Genomic DNA, 20,446 nt, shown 5'->3' on the forward strand with positions numbered 1-20,446 from the left:
TTGTAGAGACGTCAGTGACGAAATATGCAATGAAATGAGCAACATTGATCAAGCAGAGCATTTTCTGCTGCAAAGACTTGGTCATCAGAAGGCTCCTCAATTTGAAGGCCAAAAAACAATCAATCAAATGAAAAGACAGAATTCAGTCCTGAGTTCCCCTGCCATTAGCATCAATCTTCAGAAGGCGGAGCAAGAAGAAATTAGTTGTGCAAACTAGACACCTCATTCAGACATCAGTCAATTTTCACATACGCAAGAAAAAAATTGGTCTAGTGTTTGGCAATTTTTTTTTACAATGTGCCTAAGCACTAACATGTTGCCTACCTGCCTATTTTGCCCGCCGAAGATCTGTGCCAGGACAGAGCTATCACTGACAATTCATGCCGAAGATTCAGTGGCTCACATTGACATCAAGTCAACAGAGCAGCGGCTTCTTCTCTGCTCTTTTGATGGGCTCCCTGCTGCCTAGCTGCGGGGAGCCCACTGTCAATCAGCATGACACCAGCATTTGACAGACCCACCCGAAAGAGGAAAAGCTGTTCTATTAATGTGGAATAGCAAAACCGATCAATGATGCCTCTTCACCGGCGTTCATGTAGCTGTCTCTGTTAGCAACTACCAGCTCGTTAGTTTTTAAGCACAGAGTACCGTAAAAGCAAAAAAAAAAAATGATTCGATAACGCCTTTAAATTTTGCTTTATATCAGCTTAGATGTTGATAGAAGAGAGATAAGAGATATAGACAGATTTGGTTGTCAACTCATTCTGCAGTCCACTATGTACTATGATCCATAAAGGCTGCAGAAACCAAATGGTCTTAAATTTGTAATAAAACCATATTGAAAACTGACAAACAGTCATGCATTTAAGTAAAAAAAAAAACACACAGGGGTCCAGTTTCTATAGAAATATAGAATCGAAATAGCAAAGTTTGCCTTTTTGAGCCAATTGCCAGGGTAGCCTTCCTTTCTTGATCACCATTGCTGTCTTTGCACAATTCATTTCAATAGGTGACATGCGATGGAGGATGGGTCCTAAGATCGGGGACCCCCCACAATTAACTTATCACCAGGGGACCTGCTACTTGGAAAAGAATTGCCCCGTATTGTAGAAGCCATTTAAGAAACCCGGAATTCACTATTGAGCAGTTCTTTGGTCCTTAGTAGCAATTTGGGTGTTACTTGTAATAAGAATGGAGGCTCCGCAGGGCACCCGTGTGGTGATAAGCCGTGTATTGTTTAGGAAGGGATTAAAGTGTCACTGCTTATTCTTTGCTTTAAATCTTTTCTCTTCCGGAATCACAAATATCAATATTTCATTCTCTCGGAATCCCGACCGTGGACAGGCCATTGTTCTAGCAAGGAGAAAAGAGAGGATTTCAGTGTCACGGATGGTTCAGCTGAAAATTGGGGACCATTAGAAATGGGGAATATTAGAATTGGGGACTAATTAGGAGGATGCAGATTCATCTAGACAAGACTGGGGGAATTATCAAACTTTTTTTTTAAAGAAAAACTATTTTCGTTATCAGTAAGAGCCAATCATAGAGCAGCTTACATTTTTCACGAGAACTCTGAGAAATTAAAACTGCGCTTTGATTGGTTGTTATTGACAAGAAAGACCATTTATATTTTGTATACCTTCATTAAACCTACATTCAACATTTTTTTTTACTGAAATGCATGTATTTAGGGCTAAAAAAAAATTCACTTTTGGAATCGTGTGTTTGTCTTTTACAAGCCCTACATATTCAGCTTGGTCTCAGAAAAAGATGGATAAAAGAGTCACAAACTGCCTGTCAGCAGGAGCTCACTGACAGATCCTCAGTTAACTCATTCAGCACCCAGTAATAGAGTACAAAACGGGGGCTATAGAGGTCAAACGGTGCAAAATTGTTAAGGAAAAATTTTGGTGGCTCGAAATATATGCATTTAAATAAATAATAATTTTAAATAATCAATAAATAAATAATAACTATCTCTAAAAAAACATAATTAAAGGAGTTTTCCATGATTTTACAAATACTGACCTAGAGAGTAGGAAATGTTAAAAAAAAGGAAAGAAGCGTGACTTACCATATTCTTAGTGCCATCACTGGTGCTAGAAGTGATGATGTGTCGCCCATCAGTCACTGAATGGTCTAGACTGGAGTGGACTGGTCTGGACTAAACATTGTAACGCCATATGATAGAATCGTCCCTTTAAAAAAAACTGTTATAACGATAGCAATCACTGACCGGCAATCGCTTCATGTAACTGAGCCTTTATCCTTCATTTTTGACCCACAGACAGATCAGGATGGACAAAGGAGTCGCATCGCCAGCTACACTGATGGGAAGACATCGGTATACCCGGGAACGCCGTTTACCAGCCGAGCAGCAGTCAGGAGCGACAACAGTCTGGTCATAAGTGAAATCCGCATAAAAGATGAAAATCAATTTACTTGCAGAGTGAATGCCGGGAGTGAAGGGACGGGTGAGGGCAACACTCAGCTGAAGGTTTTTGGTGAGTACAGATATCTGGTTCATGGGTATGGCTGACTGGCACTCAGCATCATTACCCCTTATATCCTATATGCTAGAATGAAATCCATTTTGGAGAGGTTCAAAGCCACAAATATTAGTGAGTTGTAGGCTGTATCGCATGAGGAATGGGCTAAGATCCCTAGGAATGCTGTAAGATATGTATCACATTTGCATCGGGTTACAACAGCCAGAAGTGCATCAGGTTACAACAGCCGAAAGTGCATCGGGTTACAACAGCTGGAAGTGCATCGGGTTACACCAGTTGGAAGTGCATTGGGTTACAACAACCAGAAGTGCATTGGGTTACAACAGCTGGAAGTGCATCGGGTTACAACAGCCAGAAGTACATTGGGTTACAACAGCCTGAAGTGCATCGGGTTACAACAGCCTGAAGTGCATCGGGTTACAACAGCCAGAAGTGCATTGGGTTACAACAACCAGAAGTGCATCGGGTTACAACAGCCAGAAGTGCATTGGGTTACAACAGCCTGAAGTGCATCGGGTTACAACAGCCAGAAGTGCATTGGGTTACAACAGCCAGAAGTGCATCGGGTTACAACAGCCGGAAGTGCATCGGGTTACAACAGCCGGAAGTGCATCGGGTTACAACAGCCGGAAGTGCATCGGGTTACAACAGCCAGAAGTGCATCGGGTTACAACATATGGAAATGCATCGGGTTACAACAGCCAGAAGTGCATCGGGTTACAACAGCCAAAAGTGCATTGGGTTAAACAGACAGAAGTGCATTGGGTTACAACAGCCGGAAGTGCATCGGGTTACAACAGCCGGAAGTGCATCGGGTTACAACATATGGAAGTGCATAGGGTTATAACAGTAGAAGTGCATCGGATTACAACAGCCGGAAGTGCTGTACTAAATATTGAAGACACTTGTCATTACAGATGTAAATCAGTAAAAGTGGCGTTTTGTGGTGAATTTCCAGAAACTACTTGTTAGATTAGTTCATTTAGATAGTAACATAGTTATTAAGGTTGAAGGAAGACTTTAAGTCCATCTAGTTCAACCCATAGACTAACCTAACATGCCCTAACATGTTGATCCAAAGGAAGGCAAAAAAAACCCATGTGGCAAAGAGTAAGCTCCACACTGGGGAAAAAAAATTCCTTCCCAACTCCACATGCGGCAATCAGACTAGTTCCCTGGATCAACGCCCCAACAAGGAATCTAGTGTATATACCCTGTAACATTATACTTTTCCAGAAAGGTATCCAGTCCCCTCTTAAATTTTAGTAGTGAATCACTCATTACAACATCATATGGCAGAGAGTTCCATAGTCTCACTGCTCTTACAGTAAAGAATCCGCGTCTGTTATTATGCTTAAACCTTCTTTCCTCCAGATGTAGAGGATGCCCCCTTGTCCCTGTCTCAGGTCTATGATTAAAAAGATCATCAGAAAGGTCTTTGTACTGTCCCCTCATATATTTATACATTAATATAAGATCACCCCTTAGCCTTCGTTTTTCCAAACTAAATAGCCCCAAGTGTAATAACCTATCTTGGTATTGCAGACCCCCCAGTCCTCTAATAACCTTGGTCGCTCTTCTCTGCACCCGCTCTAGTTCATCTATGTCTTTCTTATACACCGGAGACCAGAACTGTGCACAGTATTCTAAGTGTGGTCGCACTAGTGACTTGTATAGAGGTAAAATGATGTTCTCCTCATGAGCATCTATGCCTCTTTTAATGCATCCCATTATTTTATTTGCCTTTGCGTTTGATTGGTTCATTCTAAATGGATGAAAGTTTGTAAAGTTTGCTAGTAAACCAAGCTTTCAATTAGGCGGTTAAATAATTTATATTGGAATTGTCTAACACTAATCAGCAGCAGCTGCAGAACCTCGCCTAAGAAAAGGTTTCTATCACTTGAAAAAAAAGATGGATCCCTACTATTTAATTTACAGTAGAAGGGATCTACTATATAATTGTCTAAGGGGTACTTCCATCTTTCTGTCCTTCTGTCTTTCTGTCACGGATATTCATTGGTCGCGGCCTCTGTCTGTCATGGAATCAAAGTCGCTGATTGATCTCGCCAGCTGCCTGTCATGGCTGCCGCGACCAATCAGTGACGGCCACAGTCCGATTAGTCCCTCCCTACTCCCCTGCAGTCAGTGCCCGGCGCCCGCTCCATACTCCCCTCCAGTCACCGCTCACACAGGCGTTATGCCGCGGGTAACTCACTCCGTTACCGCCGCTGTTAACCCTGTGTGACCAAGTTTTTACTATTTATGCTGCCTATGCAGCATCAATAGTAAAAAAATCTAATGTTCAAAATAATAAAAAAAATAAAAAATCATGATATACTCACTTTCCGCCAGCAGTCTCCGGTGGCAAGGATGGTATGCGCGAATGACCTGCCATGACGTCACGGTCATGTGACCATGACGTCACGGTCATGTGACCGCGACGTCATCACAGGCCCTGCGCGAGAAGGACCTGCCATGATGTCACGGTCATGTGACCGTTACGTCATGGCAGGTTCTTCTCGCGCTGGCGCGAAGAAGCTGCGGTACCATGAGACAGGCAGGGACAGCGTCAGGAGCGCCAGGAGCAGGTGAGTATTTCATATTCACCTGTCCGCGTTCCATCCGCCGGGCGCCGCTCCGTCTTCCCGTCCTCTTGCAGTGACTGTGCAGGTCAGAGGGCGCGATGACATATTGGTGTGCGCGCCGCCCTCTGCCTGAACAGTCAGTGCGGAGAGACGAGATGCTGAGGAGCAGCGATGAGAGGTGAGTATGTGATTTTTTTTTTTTTATTGCAGCAGCAGCATTACATGTGGCACAATGCTGTATGGAGCGTCTATGGGGCCATAAAGAACTGCATGGAGCATTATATGGGGCATCTATGGGACCATAACTGCATGGAGCATTATATGGGGCATCTATGGGGCCATAAAGAACTGCATGGAGCATTATATGGGGCATCTATGGGGCCATAACGGCATGGAGCATTATATGGGGCATCTATGGGGCCATAAAGAACTGCATGGAGCATTATATGGGGCATCTATGGGACCATAACTGCATGGAGCATTATATGGGGCATCTATGGGGCCATAAAGAACTGCATGGAGCATTATATGGGGCATCTATGGGGCCATAACGGCATGGAGCATTATATGGGGCATCTATGGGGCCATAAAGAACTGCATGGAGCATTATATGGGGCATCTATGGGGCCATAACGGCATGGAGCATTATATGGGGCATCTATGGGGCCATAAAGAACTGCATGGAGCATTATTTGGGGCATCTATGGGGCCATAACTGCATGGAGCATTATACTACGTGACTGGGCAAAATACTACGTGACTGGGCAATATACTATGTGACTGGGCAATATACTACGTGGACATGCATATTCTAGAATACCCGATTCGTTAGAATCGGGCCACCATCTAGTATAGAATAAATTATCAAATACGACAATTTAATATATAATGCGACATGATACAATGTGAAATACCGTATCCTGCCGAATAATGTAATTAAGTACAATGTGTATAATTGGATATAAAATATTGCTTAATATAATATATACGTTTTAGTGTTCTTTTTATAAGGAAAATATAATATAATGGTGATAATGTAAAGTCTAATAATATAGTATAGATCAATATAATAGAATGTAAAATGATAAAAAATACAGAACACTTTAATATAATAATATATTATTTGGTGGAACATACGGTATAATTTTCTTTATGCTTTGTACTAATTTTCTTTACTTTTTGCCTTTAGTGTCACCTTCATCCCCGGAACTTTCTGTGAGCACCCAAGTATTATCTATCACGGAGCCTATAGCAGCAGAGGTAATATAATGCATTCTGATGGAAAGTTCCTTCTCTGTACCATATATGTATGCCATACATTCTAGATTCTTGTAAAAATATTTATTATGACTTAGAAATGGGCGCCCCAATGGGAAACTATTGACTTTGGAGCACAGTTCACAAACGTTACTGTTCTCTTTCTTAAAACTGGCAAAGTTCTATACATGTAGCAGCTTACTAGGAAAGCGCAAACGTTCTTCAAGTCTCACTGCTCTTCTCAGGCGCGTATGCTCAGACGACACCTCATGGGCTGACATTCGCTCCTATTAGCCTCTCCTTCTTCACTGTACACACACTTTTGTCCACCATACCCACCCCCTCGGACCTGCCGGTTGTTGCAGGTTCGCTCACATTTGGCACACCAAACCTAGAGCTTTCATTGACTTCTACATTAACGAGTCCCTGTGGCCATTCCTGCAGTAACCCCACACATAGACCTCTTTAAAATGGCATTTGCCACTCTTCTGCGGGCATGTGACAACTTTAGTGAGACTCCTTCACCTTCCATCACTCTCAGAAGTTGGCGGTCACTCTTAGCTCATTAGGAGTCTTCCTCACCTGGTGTCACTGCGGTAACTCGCATGCCCTCTCAGCACCTCCCTACTAATCATGGTCTCCGCATGGCTTCTCAGCATGTTTCTTCCATTTGGCTTGGATGGCCGGTCTCTTTCGGAGATTAGGTTTCACGGCCTGTCCCATGCAAACAGGCTCTATATCAGGCAGTTCCACCCACCATTCTTGGTCCAAACGTTGGTTTCTAGCTTATTTGTTCAGCTAGTGTCCAGTTTGTGCTTTGTGTGTTTATTCCTCCCATTTTTGACCCAGCTCATGTACTCGTCCTGTCCGACCTCTCCGCTCTTGACCTCCGCTACATATCCTGAACCTGTGCTTCCTACCCCGACCTCGGACCGTCTGACCACGTCTTTGTCTTTGCCCTTCTGTACCTCATGCCCATGACTCTTACCCTTAGGTCAGCTGCTGCAGTGCCATGGACTCCCTAGAGTTGCATCTGGTGTCAACCGGCAGCCCAGCTTCCTCACCACAAGGTCTTCACCTCTAGTGAAGACCCGGTAGGCACCTAGTCATGCTCAACCAAAGTAAGCCTGGCCTGTGGTTCAGTGGGTTCACAGCCACCAGCGTTACACCTGGGAAAGTCACAGAGGTTTTGTCTTATATCCAGTGACGTAGCCTGAGGTGGCACTCAACTCTTATGAATTTTCCCATCACTCGCCTACACGTAGCTCCTACCCTTTTTACTTGCATGGCAGGAAGCGAAGGCCTATATTGTCTTGGGTACAACTACACGGACCCGCATCTGTCAAATGCCACATCAGCACCAATCGGCTCGCTGCACTCCTGTGCCATACAGGTAACACAACGTTGTTCACAAAGCCACAGGAATACTGTCCAGAGCCATTTGGGCAAGCACCATCTCGGTACACTTTCCTTTCACTGCCTACTCAATCAATTTATCCCATTACACCACATGCCATCTGTGCTCAGATTAGTTGGTACAGCCAATATGGCGAAACATAACATTAGAGAGGGAGAAATATTAATGGCGGAAATCGATTCTTTTAGGAGTGTATTAAGACAGTCTGTTTCCACCCTCTTATATACTGTTCCATTCCTTCTCCAAAAGTCATTTATCTTCTATTTTAAGGTTGGTACATGCACCAGCAGAAATTCGTACCCAGCACCCACCATCGAGTGGTACAGAAATCAAGCCCCACTGAATGCTGGAGCTGAAAAAACAGCAGGTAAAGCTCCTGTACAATGACTTCTATATACAGCAGATAACACAGGATCCACCATTCACAGTAGGTGATGTCACATCTCACCTCCTCCTCCTGTACAATGACTGATAACACCTCTATATACAATAGATAACACATGATCCACCATTCACAATAGGTAATGTCACAGCTCACCTCCTCCTCCTGTACAATGACAGATAACACCTCTATATAGAGTAGAAAACACAGGATCCACCATTCACAATAGGTGATGTCACAGCTCACCTCCTCCTCCTGTACAATGACTGATAACATCTCTATATACAATAGATAACACAGGATCCACCATTCACAATAGATGATGTCACAGCTCACCTCCTCCTCCTCCTGTACAATGACTGATAACACCTCTATATACAATAGATAACAAAGGATCCACCATTCACAATAGGAGATATCACAGCTCACTTCCTCCTCCTGTACAATGACTGATAACATCTCTATATACAATAGATAACACAGGATCCACCATTAGCAATAGGTGATGTCATAGCTCACCTCCTCCTCCTGTACAATGACAGATAACACCTCTATATACAGTAGATAACACAGGATCCATCATTCACAATAGGGGATGTCACAGCTCACCTCCTCCTCCTTTATAATGACTGATAACACCTCTATATACAGTAGATAACACAGGATCCACCATTCACAATAGGTGATGTCACAGCTCACCTCCTCCTCCTCCTGTACAATGATTGATAACACCTCTATATACAGTAGATAACACAGGATCCACCATTCACAATAGGTGATGTCATAGCTCACCTCCTCCTCCTGTACAATGACAGATAACATCTCTATATACAGTAGATAACACAGGATCCATCATTCACTATAGGTGATGTCACAGCTCACCTCCTCCTCCTGTACAATGACTGATAACACCTCTATATACAGTAGATAACACAGGATCCACCATTCACAATAGGGGATGTCACAGCTCACCTCCTCCTCCTGTACAATGACTGATAACATCTCTATATACAGTAGATAATACAGGATCCATCATTCACAATAGGTGATGTCACAGCTCACCTCCTCCTCCTGTACAATGACTGATAACACCTCTATATACAGTAGATAACACAGGATCCATCATTCACAATAGGTGATATCACACCTCACCTCCTCCTCCTCCTGTACAATGACTGATAACACCTCTATATACAGTAGATAACACAGGATCCACCATTCACAATAGGTGATATCACAGCTCACCTTCTCTTCCTGCATGCCTGGGAAAGCTGTCTGGAACAGGAAGCATGATTCTAGTATTTGGCTTAGTGGCCAGAGTGAAATTTAAAATATTCATTTATTTTTTATTATAATGATATGAAAAAAATAAAAACAAAAGGGTTATGAAATATTTTTTTTACAAAATACATATAAGATAAAAAAAACAATTTAAACAATAGGCCATTTAGTTATGAGCTTTCTGAGTGACAACTCCTCCTGACTTCAATTTTCGTGATTCCTCTTTAATGAGACTCTCGTCTATAAACAGATTTATATGCTTCTTCGCGAACCACCACCGAGGCGTCTGGTTTGTACACGGTCTCCAGCACTCTCTTCCTGAAGCCCACCAAAGCGGACGTTGATGCGTTATTCTCCTGTAAGATTGTGTTCCCCCTACCAGGGAGCTCATCCAGTAGCATGGAGTCCAAGGAATTCGAACTATCTCTCCACTGTAAGTAAGACCTGATGGCCCCGTTGTCCTACCTAATCTTGGAAGAATATGTTTGATATTTTAATGTCCATTTCTTTTTTTTTTGTTTCCAGATTACACAGAGAATGTCAAATTATCCGTCTTACCCGATCAGCCCCTTAAAGAAGGAGACCGAGTGACTCTCCGGTGCGAAGGAGATGGGAACCCGGCCCCGACTTACTTGCTACAAAAAAAGAAGGTGTTTTGGGTTGAAATACTTGGAGCTTGAAAAACTGAAACAGAAACAGCACCACTTTGGTGCACAGGATGGGTCCAGTATTGCAACTCAGTCCTATTGAAGTGGGCAGAAATAGCCCCCAAACACCTTAGATGACTGTCGGACGAATGATTGTTTGGCAATCTCATCTAACTCCTTCATGTTTATCCCAGGATGCGCAAAAATCGAAAATACCTGACCCTTATGTCCTCTTGCCTTCATCTGTCTGGTCCCCCACAGGAAACTGTTGGTTGTGCCCATTGGTATTGGCGGATACGGCCGACGTTTGTCTAATGTGTATGGGGGGTCTTAAGGGCTTACAAAAAGGTGGTTCTGACACAATGTTTCTCCTTGGTTTCACCTAGTTTTGCATACCTTTGAGCTGCAATACCAAAAAAGACCATGAATCAAGAGTGGTGCTGTTTCTGGAAGACAGCAGCTAAGCAAAAATTTCTCAAAAAACTGTACATATAGGCAAATTTCTCCTCAAAACGTAAAACTGCTCAAATATTTGGAGGTTTTGCTTCAAAAACTCAGCGAAAAGACTCCATGTACACTTACTCTAAGGATATCTTGAGTTTTTCAACCAGAAGCTGAGCGAAAACTCTACAAATCCTCCTCCAAAACTCTTTGAAAACTTTGCTGCGGCTCTGCTAGTCTTCTCAATGATGAGGAAGTGCCTTATCGTCCTCGCTATTCATGAGCTCTGGCTTATCCTAGCTCCAAACATAGATTTCTGTTTCTGTACGCTGCAGGTAGTAATCTGTTAATGGATGGTCCTGGTTCTGTTACACAGATGTTATCTCTTAGAGGACTAGACAAGCTGCAGGAAACAAAATACTGATTTTAGCAAAACTATAGCAAGCAGCCCAGTAAATTTTCAAGCACTGGAGTAAATGTCTCTGTCCCAATATTACGATGCCCTCAATAATCGGTTTCACATCCTTGATCAGTTGATCGAAGGTGCTGCAGCGTGCTAGACGAGGCCCAGCTCCGTACATTGGATAGTGGCCGTGAAAGGTACTACAAGCTCCCCCCTATTTACATGTATATCATAGAGCCTGCAGTACCAGTCCCGGCCACTACACAGTGTATGGCGCTGTGTCACCTTCGATCATCTGATCACCGATCTCAGATTTTGACCTGTACAAAGGATAGGTCATTAGTATCAAGAGTCCCAGAAAACCCCTCTAGTACCCTCTAATACCCTCCATCTTGTACTTTATGTTATGCTCCTTCTCCATTGCAGGCTGATGGATCTGTGGACGATTTGAACTCTGCTCTCAATGGAACTTACGTTTTCCAAAACATCTCTCGAGAGGATAGTGGGACTTATACCTGTGAAGCTCTGGATTTCGACAGCCCTGAAGACATTGAGCTCAAGAAGGAAATAGAAATCGAAATTCATTGTAAGTGGGAAGAGTCTGGTGGCAGGTTACTCCCCTCTTCCCCTACAGATCATATGCATGCTCTGCGAAAGTGAACGTGCATGTGTATGGGGAGATCGGGAGACATGGCTGTCAGCCAACAGCTGCTTGACATGTAAGGCCATCTTTAGGGACTCTCAGTAAGTAGGACCATCCCTTTTATCTCTTACTGCCCTTGTAGGGTGTGTCACTACAAGGGCAAACTGCCACAATAGAATAAAAATTCTCCATTCAGCCATTCGGTGTAGGTCCCAGGTGTAGGATACTCACCGATCAGCAAGTTATCACCGAGACTTCTGCACTTACCTACATGAGACATAGAGATTTCCTGGGCCTGAACCGTTCTGCAGAGTAACTTTCTCTCTTTTTTTATAACGTAGCGTCCAATTTTTCTTCCGCAGACCTAAATCCTCTCTCTCTCATCCCATCTGGACAAGTTCGGCCCTCTGTTGGGGACGACGTTCCCCTTAACTGCATAGGTGATGGCTCGGAAAGACCCGACATGGTCTGGAAGAAGGTAAAGCTGCGCCCGCTCCCGTCTAGTGTCATCTTATCTATTCTCTTTGGAGTAGCTGACAAGCTTCCGTTCATTCCTCTTATAGGGGGATCTTCTTCTCTCTAGCAGCAACAGGCATCGTTTGCGTAACTTAACATATACCGACTCGGGGGTTTATACTTGTGAAGCTTCCGTGCCCACCGTGCCAGGTCTGCGCAAAGAAGCGAGTGTCACAATCGTTGTGGAGGGTAAGCTAGACCAAGCTAAATTGACACCATAGCACTTTCAGTGGTTGTATGTGATCAGAAATAAGGATCATTCTTAGTTTTTTTTTTTTTTCAGAACAGCGCCACCATTTTCTATTGGCTGTGTGGGGTATTGCAGAGTAACAGAATTAACTTCAACAATGTTGTCCCAGTTTTTGGTTTTTGGACAAAGATGGCACTGTTTCTGGGACAAAAAAAGAAAAGCAATTTATTTTTCTTATCCAGTTTAATAAGCTGTTACTGCACATTTAAATATATGATGAGACCGTACACCTAAAGTCTTCAATTTGTTTTAATTCAATCGTGTGTGGGGTTTAGCTGATGAGACCTCAAAACTGCGACCTCAAAGTCCACTATGAGAGTAAAGTGGTAGTGAGCATGTGCGACCATCACTGTAAATGGAGCAGTGGTCGCACATGCTCAGTTCCACTCCACTCTCACACAGGCCTTTGAAATCCCTGTTCTGATGAACGATGGTGGAATTGGACCTCTAGCAATTATATATCACCTATTCTGTGGATAGATAATAGTCCTTAAAGCCTCTCCAATCATTTAGCCGGCAGCTATCTCAGCAACCTCTCCCATACACAAGAGCGTTCCTTGTGTTTTCTATGAGAGTGCCATCAACATTCCGCAATTGGACATGCCGGATACTTAACTCAACCCAAACCTTGACTCTTGACCGAACCTGTCCATCATCGGGCTCGGACTACATTAGTCTAACATTTATGGTGGGCTTTACTATAGGACTTCACAAATTAAACAATCAACTGTTACCAATTATTTTCTTTATTTCTTAGGACCCCCAGATCTTGGACCTGAGAGTGAATTGGTTGAAGTACCTTCTGAAGGACACATGTTAACGTTATTGTGTTCAGCAACAGGATACCCGGAGCCTGAGATAAGCTGGCATCCACCGGAGCTGGAGGTTAGCATCTACATGCCATATACATGAAACAAGTGTAGCTGATTACAGCCATTTCTCCATTTGCTGTCCTCAGCCCCATAGTTCCATTTTTTATTCATTATTCTGTACGGCAAGAAGAACAAACAAATCAATTTTGGCAACAATCAAGCCCGACATTTCACTCGAGGAAAGGATGACCAAGCTATGACTTGCCTACGACCAAGCTACGAGTTGCCTACTTTAGACACATCATAGGAAGAGAACGATCACTGGAGAAGGATATCATGGTCAGAAGAATGGGAGAAACAAGGCGAAGAGGAAAACCAGCAAACCCTTGATAACGGTGGAGAAGACCCTGATGGATCTATCTATGGTTGCACAATCTTTCTATAGATTCTTCATCCATCAAGTTGCCATGCCTCAAGATCGAGCTGAAGTATAATTTAGTAAAAAGTACCATAACATCCCAAGAGACATCTGATTTCCCCCCCACTCCAGTGCTAGCCATTACTCCCTTCATACGTTCTGACCCCCATTGATCATGTGCAATGTTCATGTTTGGGAAAACCCATTGTTTCGAGAGCACAATTCACTCTTTTTGTCTCTGTGATGTCTCTCTGACTCAGTGATCGGGACCTACGTGAGCAGTGATGACTCCAGCTATGAGGCCATCGCGATCCTTTGTAATAAGTCCGGTGGGGTTTGTGACCATTACTTGACTACTTCCACCCTAACAATGCTCATTGTTTTCAGATTCCTCACTCATTCCATGGACTGTATACACTGATTGTTATATTTCTTTTTTGCAGCCTTCTCAGACTCTTTTTGGCACGGGTGTAAAAAGTGAGGTTGCGGTAAAGGTCACTTCCAAGCTTATTAATGATATTTCATGCACTGCAAAAAATCCACTTGGATCCAAAGAGAAAAAATTCAAGTTGAACATCTGTAAGTCTGGCTCAGGGAATCATGGGTGTATTTTAGTGAGAGTACAAAATATTATTTTACCATGTAATTTATTTCTGCTTAAAGACTAAAATAAAGATATAAAAAAAATTATATATTATATTTATAAAATAAAGAATAAACTTGCTTTATTTATTTAAATATCCCTCAGGGTTTGCAAAATTATGAATGCTTGTAATATACTTGGTTACCTTATTTAGCCTCCTTCTCTCACAATCTCTTTGCTGCAGTGCTATTTCTATGCCCAGTTCATGCTCCTTTAGAAGTTGCTTTGAACTGCTGCTCAGTTGGATCTTAACTCTATTTTGCAGAGTATGTAAGATAAATTCCCCTCTTTAGCCTCTTTGATCTCTTCTCTGGTTCTCTGGTACCTGGATAGAGAAAAGCTGTGCTGAAGAATAGTCGGACAGATGGGTCACCAGTGGCTTCTATCCCCCCCCTCACTGCGCATGTAGGCAGAGACCTGTCACTCCAGGGCAACGGGCGTAGAGAAGCTGCCAGGGACCAAGTCACATGGGAGATCAGACTAGTCGGACCCACCTGTCCAACTAGTCTGCAGCACGACTCGGTCACTTTAAGGTAGTTTTATATAAGGATGCAGTTTCCAGGTCCTTAGTGCCTACAAGCCCTTTTTATGTATATAGTAGGGAAACTTTTACCAATCAATTACCCAATGATAGAAGTGTGTAATAATACTTGCCCACAATTGGTATCATTATTCATACAATGTTTCTTTTTTTTCTGCAGTAAGTATGGTGGCCCCAAGCACAGCGCCTGCTCAAGGTATCTATCTATCTATCTATCTATCTATCTATCTATCTATCTATCTATCTATCTATCTATCTATCTATTATCTATCCATCTATTATCTATCTATCTATTATCTATCTATCTATCATCTATCTATTATCTATCTATTATCTATATATTATCTATCTATCATCAATTATCTATCTATTATCTATCTATTAATCTATTATCTATTATATATCTATCTATATTCTATGTACTTATCTATCTATTATCTATCTATCTGTCATCATCTATCTATCTATCATCTGTCTATCTTTCTATCATCTATTTAACTATTATCTATCTTCTATCTATTATCTATGTATATATTATCTATCTATTATCTATCTATCTATCATCAATTATCTATCTATTATCTATTTATCTATTAGTTATATATTATCTATCTTCTAGCTATCTATTATCTATCTATCATCAATTATCTATCTATCTATTATCTATCTATCATCTATTAGCTGCTAATGGATCAGTAAAGCCATGTTTTTTATTTTTATTTTTGGAGAGCTGCCTGTTTTTTTCTGATTTTCTACTTTGGAGGTTTGGACATCACCTTTACATATTTATTGCACCTGCTCTTTTTGGTAGTGCTGCCAAATTTTCTTTTATTATCTATTACACTGGTCAACAGCATTTTTGGTGCCAAAGATATTTCATCGAATTTAGGGTATTTTTGGGGTGCTGATTCTGAATATGTCATCAGTTTTGTCAGATTGGCTCAAGTTTTTGAGATTTTTGGTATCTTATTTATAGCACTTGTTGGTAAATGCGACGCATCATCTCATTAATTTCTTTGGATTAGTACTTGAACTGAGCAGTTCTCAATATAGTTTTGTGTTAATTAGTGTTCTAAAAGTTTGTTCATAGCTTGATTTTTGCACTAACTTTATGTTGTTGTCTGTTTTCCAGTGAAAAGCATGAACTCATCAAGAAGAAGTTGTCTTAACGATCCAGACTCATTCTGTTACATTTGTGGTGAATACACACTGCCAAAACATAGAAGAAACATAACAGACTTCGTAAAAAAAGTGTATTTTGCCTATTTTGGGGTTATGCTTGGGGACCAAGACAAGTTTTGGGCACCACACATAGTGTGCAAAGCATGTATCGAATTATTACGAAAATGGAGCAAAGGACAAAGAAAAAGCTTCAAATTTGGTGTTCCAATGGTGTGGAGAGAGCCAAAAAATCATCATGATGACTGTTATTTCTGTGCAGTGCAAGTGCAAGGATTCAATAAGCATAAGAAACGAAAATGGGAGTAACATGGAATCTGCAAGAAGGCCTGTCCCTCATTGTGAAGATGTGCCTGTACCTGTGTTTACCATAAATAACAGTCATCATGATGATTTTTTGGCTCTCTCCACACCATTGGAACACCAAATTTGAAGCTTTTTCTTTGTCCTTTGCTCCATTTTCGTAATAATTCGATACATGCTTTGCACACTATGTGTGGTGCCCAAAACTTGTCTTGGTCCCCAAGCATAACCCCAAAATAGGCAAAATACACTTTTTTTACGAAGTCTGTTATGTTTCTTCTATGTTTTGGCAGTGTGTATTCACCACAAATGTAACAGAATGAGTCTGGATCGTTAAGACAACTTCTTCTTGATGAGTTCATGCTTTTCACTGGAAAACAGACAACAACATAAAGTTAGTGCAAAAATCAAGCTATGAACAAACTTTTAGAACACTAATTAACACAAAACTATATTGAGAACTGCTCAGTTCAAGTACTAATCCAAAGAAATTAATGAGATGATGCGTCGCATTTACCAACAAGTGCTATAAATAAGATACCAAAAATCTCAAAAACTTGAGCCAATCTGGCAAAACTGATGACATATTCAGAATCAGCACCCCAAAAATACCCTAAATTCATTAAAATATTTTGGACACCAGAAAAAAAAAATTTTTTTGTTGACCTGTGTTATCTATCTATTATCTGTCTATCTATCTATCTATCTATCTATCTATCTATCTATCTATCTATCTATCTATCTATCTATCTATCTATCTATCTATCTATCTATCAATCATCTATCTATTATCTATCTAGTATCTATCTATCTATCTATCTATCTATCTATTATCTATCTATTATCTATCTATTATCTATCTATCAATCGATCTATCTTAGCAATGTATAATTATGTATACAATCAACTTTAAAGGGAGTTTTTCAGCACAAAATGACTGTTCAAACCAAGCACAGACCCTCGGTGATTCCTTAGAGTGGCTAAGAAGTTCTGTCATCACACCCACCTACTTGTTATGCATATATCCACACCCTCCTCTAGCTCCTGTAGAGCTGTCTATCAAGTAGGACGCAGACATTGAATTGCTTGGCCATGTCTAGGGAGTACCAAGTGCAAGTGCTTGGTTTGCTCAGTCATTTTGTGATGACAGACTTTATTTAAATTGTAGCACCCATTTCCCTATTATGTAAATGCCGTTATTTAAATTGCACCCTTATCTTTACTACTGCCTAGTGATGAGCAAACGTGCTTGGATAAGGTGTTATCTGAGCATGCTCGGGTTCTAACCAGTGTCTTCGGCATGCTTGAAAAATATGTTCAAGTTCCCACGGCTGCATGTCTCACCGCTGCTCGACAATCGTAACACTTGTAAGGATTGCATGTCCCTACATGTGTTGCGTCTATCGAACAACCGCGAGACATGCAGGCACGGGGACTCGAAAATATTATTTGAGCACACTGAAGACACTGGTTAGAACCCGAGCATGCTCAGATAACACCTTATCCAAGCACGTTCGCTTATCAGTACTACTGACTAGCCTACTTATCTCCTATCCGTACCGGCTGCCTCTACATCACTACTTTTCCATTCAGTCTAATCCTTCTCGACTCATGTTAATACCTTCGTTTCCTGCAGAGCAAAGCGGTGGCAGCAGCATAGCCATCATCGCCGTGGTCGTCTGTGTGCTTCTCCTTCTACTGGTGGTTGCGCTTTTCTACTTCTTACAGAAAAAAGGAAAGCTGGCGTGTGGTCGATCTGAAAAGCAACCGCTGTAAGTGAAGTGGGCAGAATGAGCTTGTAAATTGGGGTTGGTGGAAATTTAAGTGTTAGAATTTACATTTGCCTTCGTTTTATCTGAAAGTGAGCGGGCACTGCCATATATATAGTAAATGTATGCAGCGAGCCCCTAAGCTCCCCCTAGTGGTGGCTGCTGGCAGGATTGTGTCCTTTCCTCTATGTCTATGAATGTAATTTGGAGCTCTGTTCCCTAAACCACAAATCTCCTAATTCTGAGCTTGGACTTCCCCACTGCATAGGTCCCACAACAGCTGTCCCTGTTGTTCTGATTGTAGCTACACTATATGGAGAGAAGTATTGGGCCCTACCTATTTATCATTGGATTAAAGTTTTCATTCAGTACTATTGCCCCCCGGTGTATAACATCCACCTCCCCTTCCCCGTTGTATAACATCCGGCCCCTCATTCCTGTTGTATAACATCCGACCCCTCGCTTCCGGTGTATAACATGCAACTCTCGCCCCTGGTGTATAACATCCGATCTTTTACCCCCTGGTATATAATATCCGGCCCTGCATGCCGGTTTATAACATCCAGCCCCTCGCCGGATGATATCAGCGCGGTCCTGTAATAGGAGCCACCAGAATACAAGTTCATTGCCGATATTTCTTCCCCAAAAAAAAAAATTCTCCCATCACCTGTCAGTGATGTTATTGAGAAGTAGAAAGAACCACAGCCACGAAATGGAGAGCCCGTAACGTTACATAGTGGAGTAGCAGAGGGCTGAAGAGTCACCAACGCTCTGCTGACTATAACTGCGGAGTCCAGACCTCCTCTGGTATTAACATCAGCACAAACACTGCGCCCTCGCAGGGAGCTTTATGGCCGAGCAGCTGCATGCAGCCGTACATCACCAAGCACAATGCCGAGCGCCGGATGGAGTGGTGTAAAGCCGCCATCATTGAACTCTGGAGGAAACGTGTTCTGTGCAGTGATGGATCACACTTCTCCATCTGGTGTCTGATGGAGGAGTCTGGGTTTGGTGAATGCGAGGAGAACGTTACTCCCTTACTTCATTGTACAGATGGTGGAGGAGGATAATGCCAAGGGCTGTTATCAGGGGTTGGCCTCTTCTTAGTTTCAGTGAAGGGGAATCTTAATCCTCCTGCCCAAAACATTTGTACAATTGTAGCTTCCAGCTTTGTGGGAATAGTTTGGAGAAGACCTTTCTATGTTCTTGATGACTGTGCCCAGTGAACAAGGTCCATACAGACATGGTTTGGAGAGTTTGTTGGAAGAACATGACCGGCCGTAACCCAATCCAACACCATTGGGTTGAACTAGACTGGAGATTGTGAGCCCGATCTCTCCCCAACATCAGGGTCTGACCTCACAAATGTTCTATGGGGTGAATGTGTAAAAAGTCCCACAGACGCCTCCAAAATCTTGTAGAAATCCTTCCCAGAAGATCCGGACCTGTTATATCCGGAGAAGAGCAACTCCATATTAATGTCTATGGATGTAGAATGGGAGGTGAGAAAAGCTCCTGGAGGTGTAATGTGCAGGGGGCACATACTTTTCTCCATATAATGGATATTTATATACATAAGTTTCATCTATCTTTGCTTGGAGTTTTCCATAATCATAGCATTGTCTGCTGGGAGTTCACATATACGACAAGCAGATATCTTTCGAAGCCTTCCATAGCTTAAATGCCGCTCTTCCTATTTGGCAGCTCTCACTATTTTATTTTTTTTCTGCCAGTCGACAGCTGTGCTTGGTGACTCCCCACCAATGTATTTGCCAGAATGAAATTGCGAGCATCTGTTTTCTTCTATCATGTACTGTAAATGATATAATCGGGTCGGTGACGTCTTTTTTCCTGCCCGGTCGTGTGAAGCATACGCTGAACTGCTTCCTTGCGCTCATCCATTGTTATGAATGGAAATGCCGATTTGTCACATAGCCTGGCACGTGGCATCCTCACAAAACCCTGAAGACTACAGTTCCCACTTTAACCCTTTCCAAAGTCATACTTACAAGCAGTGTCGGACTGGTGTGCCAGGGGCCCACCAATAACCAACTCCAGGGCCCCACTTTTCAGCTACAAGTAAATGTGACATTATCCCCAATCACAAATTTATAAAACAATGAACTGAGTAGATCGTTAAATGAATAAGATGCCTCCTTTGTTTGTACATAGTGATTCAAGTACTGCTCCTGTGCGAGTGGGTCCCAGTACTGTTGCTGGGATCCGCTTGCACAGAAAAACAAACGCACACCAGTTTGGCTTTCCTTATCCGGAACCATAGCATTGGAGTTACTCTCTCCAGGCTTACTGAACTCTGAATGCCTCAGAAGGCCGACTATTTACATCCTGGGGAGGAGATATGGTGAACAGCCTCCCACCCGCTCTTCAGCTGTTCAATGAAAAACCCAGCCCTTAAAATAGCCGATTAACCCCTCTCACCACTTAGTGT

General features: G+C 42.3%; 1 protein-coding gene across 1 annotated transcript in view; it reads left to right on the forward strand.

The window, feature by feature from the left end:
- Nucleotides 1-20,446, forward strand: part of BCAM (basal cell adhesion molecule (Lutheran blood group)) — a 61,004-nt gene that overhangs the window by 31,138 nt on the left and 9,420 nt on the right. Inside the window, exons 3-14 of the mRNA XM_077259839.1 lie at nt 2,288-2,504; nt 6,285-6,355; nt 8,040-8,136; nt 9,683-9,865; nt 9,958-10,082; nt 11,350-11,509; nt 11,929-12,044; nt 12,130-12,271; nt 13,090-13,217; nt 14,006-14,141; nt 14,907-14,942; nt 17,865-18,000. Coding sequence (XP_077115954.1) covers nt 2,288-2,504; nt 6,285-6,355; nt 8,040-8,136; nt 9,683-9,865; nt 9,958-10,082; nt 11,350-11,509; nt 11,929-12,044; nt 12,130-12,271; nt 13,090-13,217; nt 14,006-14,141; nt 14,907-14,942; nt 17,865-18,000 — 1,547 coding nt within the window. The remainder of the gene's footprint in view (nt 1-2,287; nt 2,505-6,284; nt 6,356-8,039; nt 8,137-9,682; nt 9,866-9,957; nt 10,083-11,349; nt 11,510-11,928; nt 12,045-12,129; nt 12,272-13,089; nt 13,218-14,005; nt 14,142-14,906; nt 14,943-17,864; nt 18,001-20,446) is intronic.

Source organism: Ranitomeya variabilis, chromosome 4 (assembly GCF_051348905.1).
Source record: "Ranitomeya variabilis isolate aRanVar5 chromosome 4, aRanVar5.hap1, whole genome shotgun sequence".
NCBI lineage: Eukaryota > Metazoa > Chordata > Amphibia > Anura > Dendrobatidae > Ranitomeya > Ranitomeya variabilis.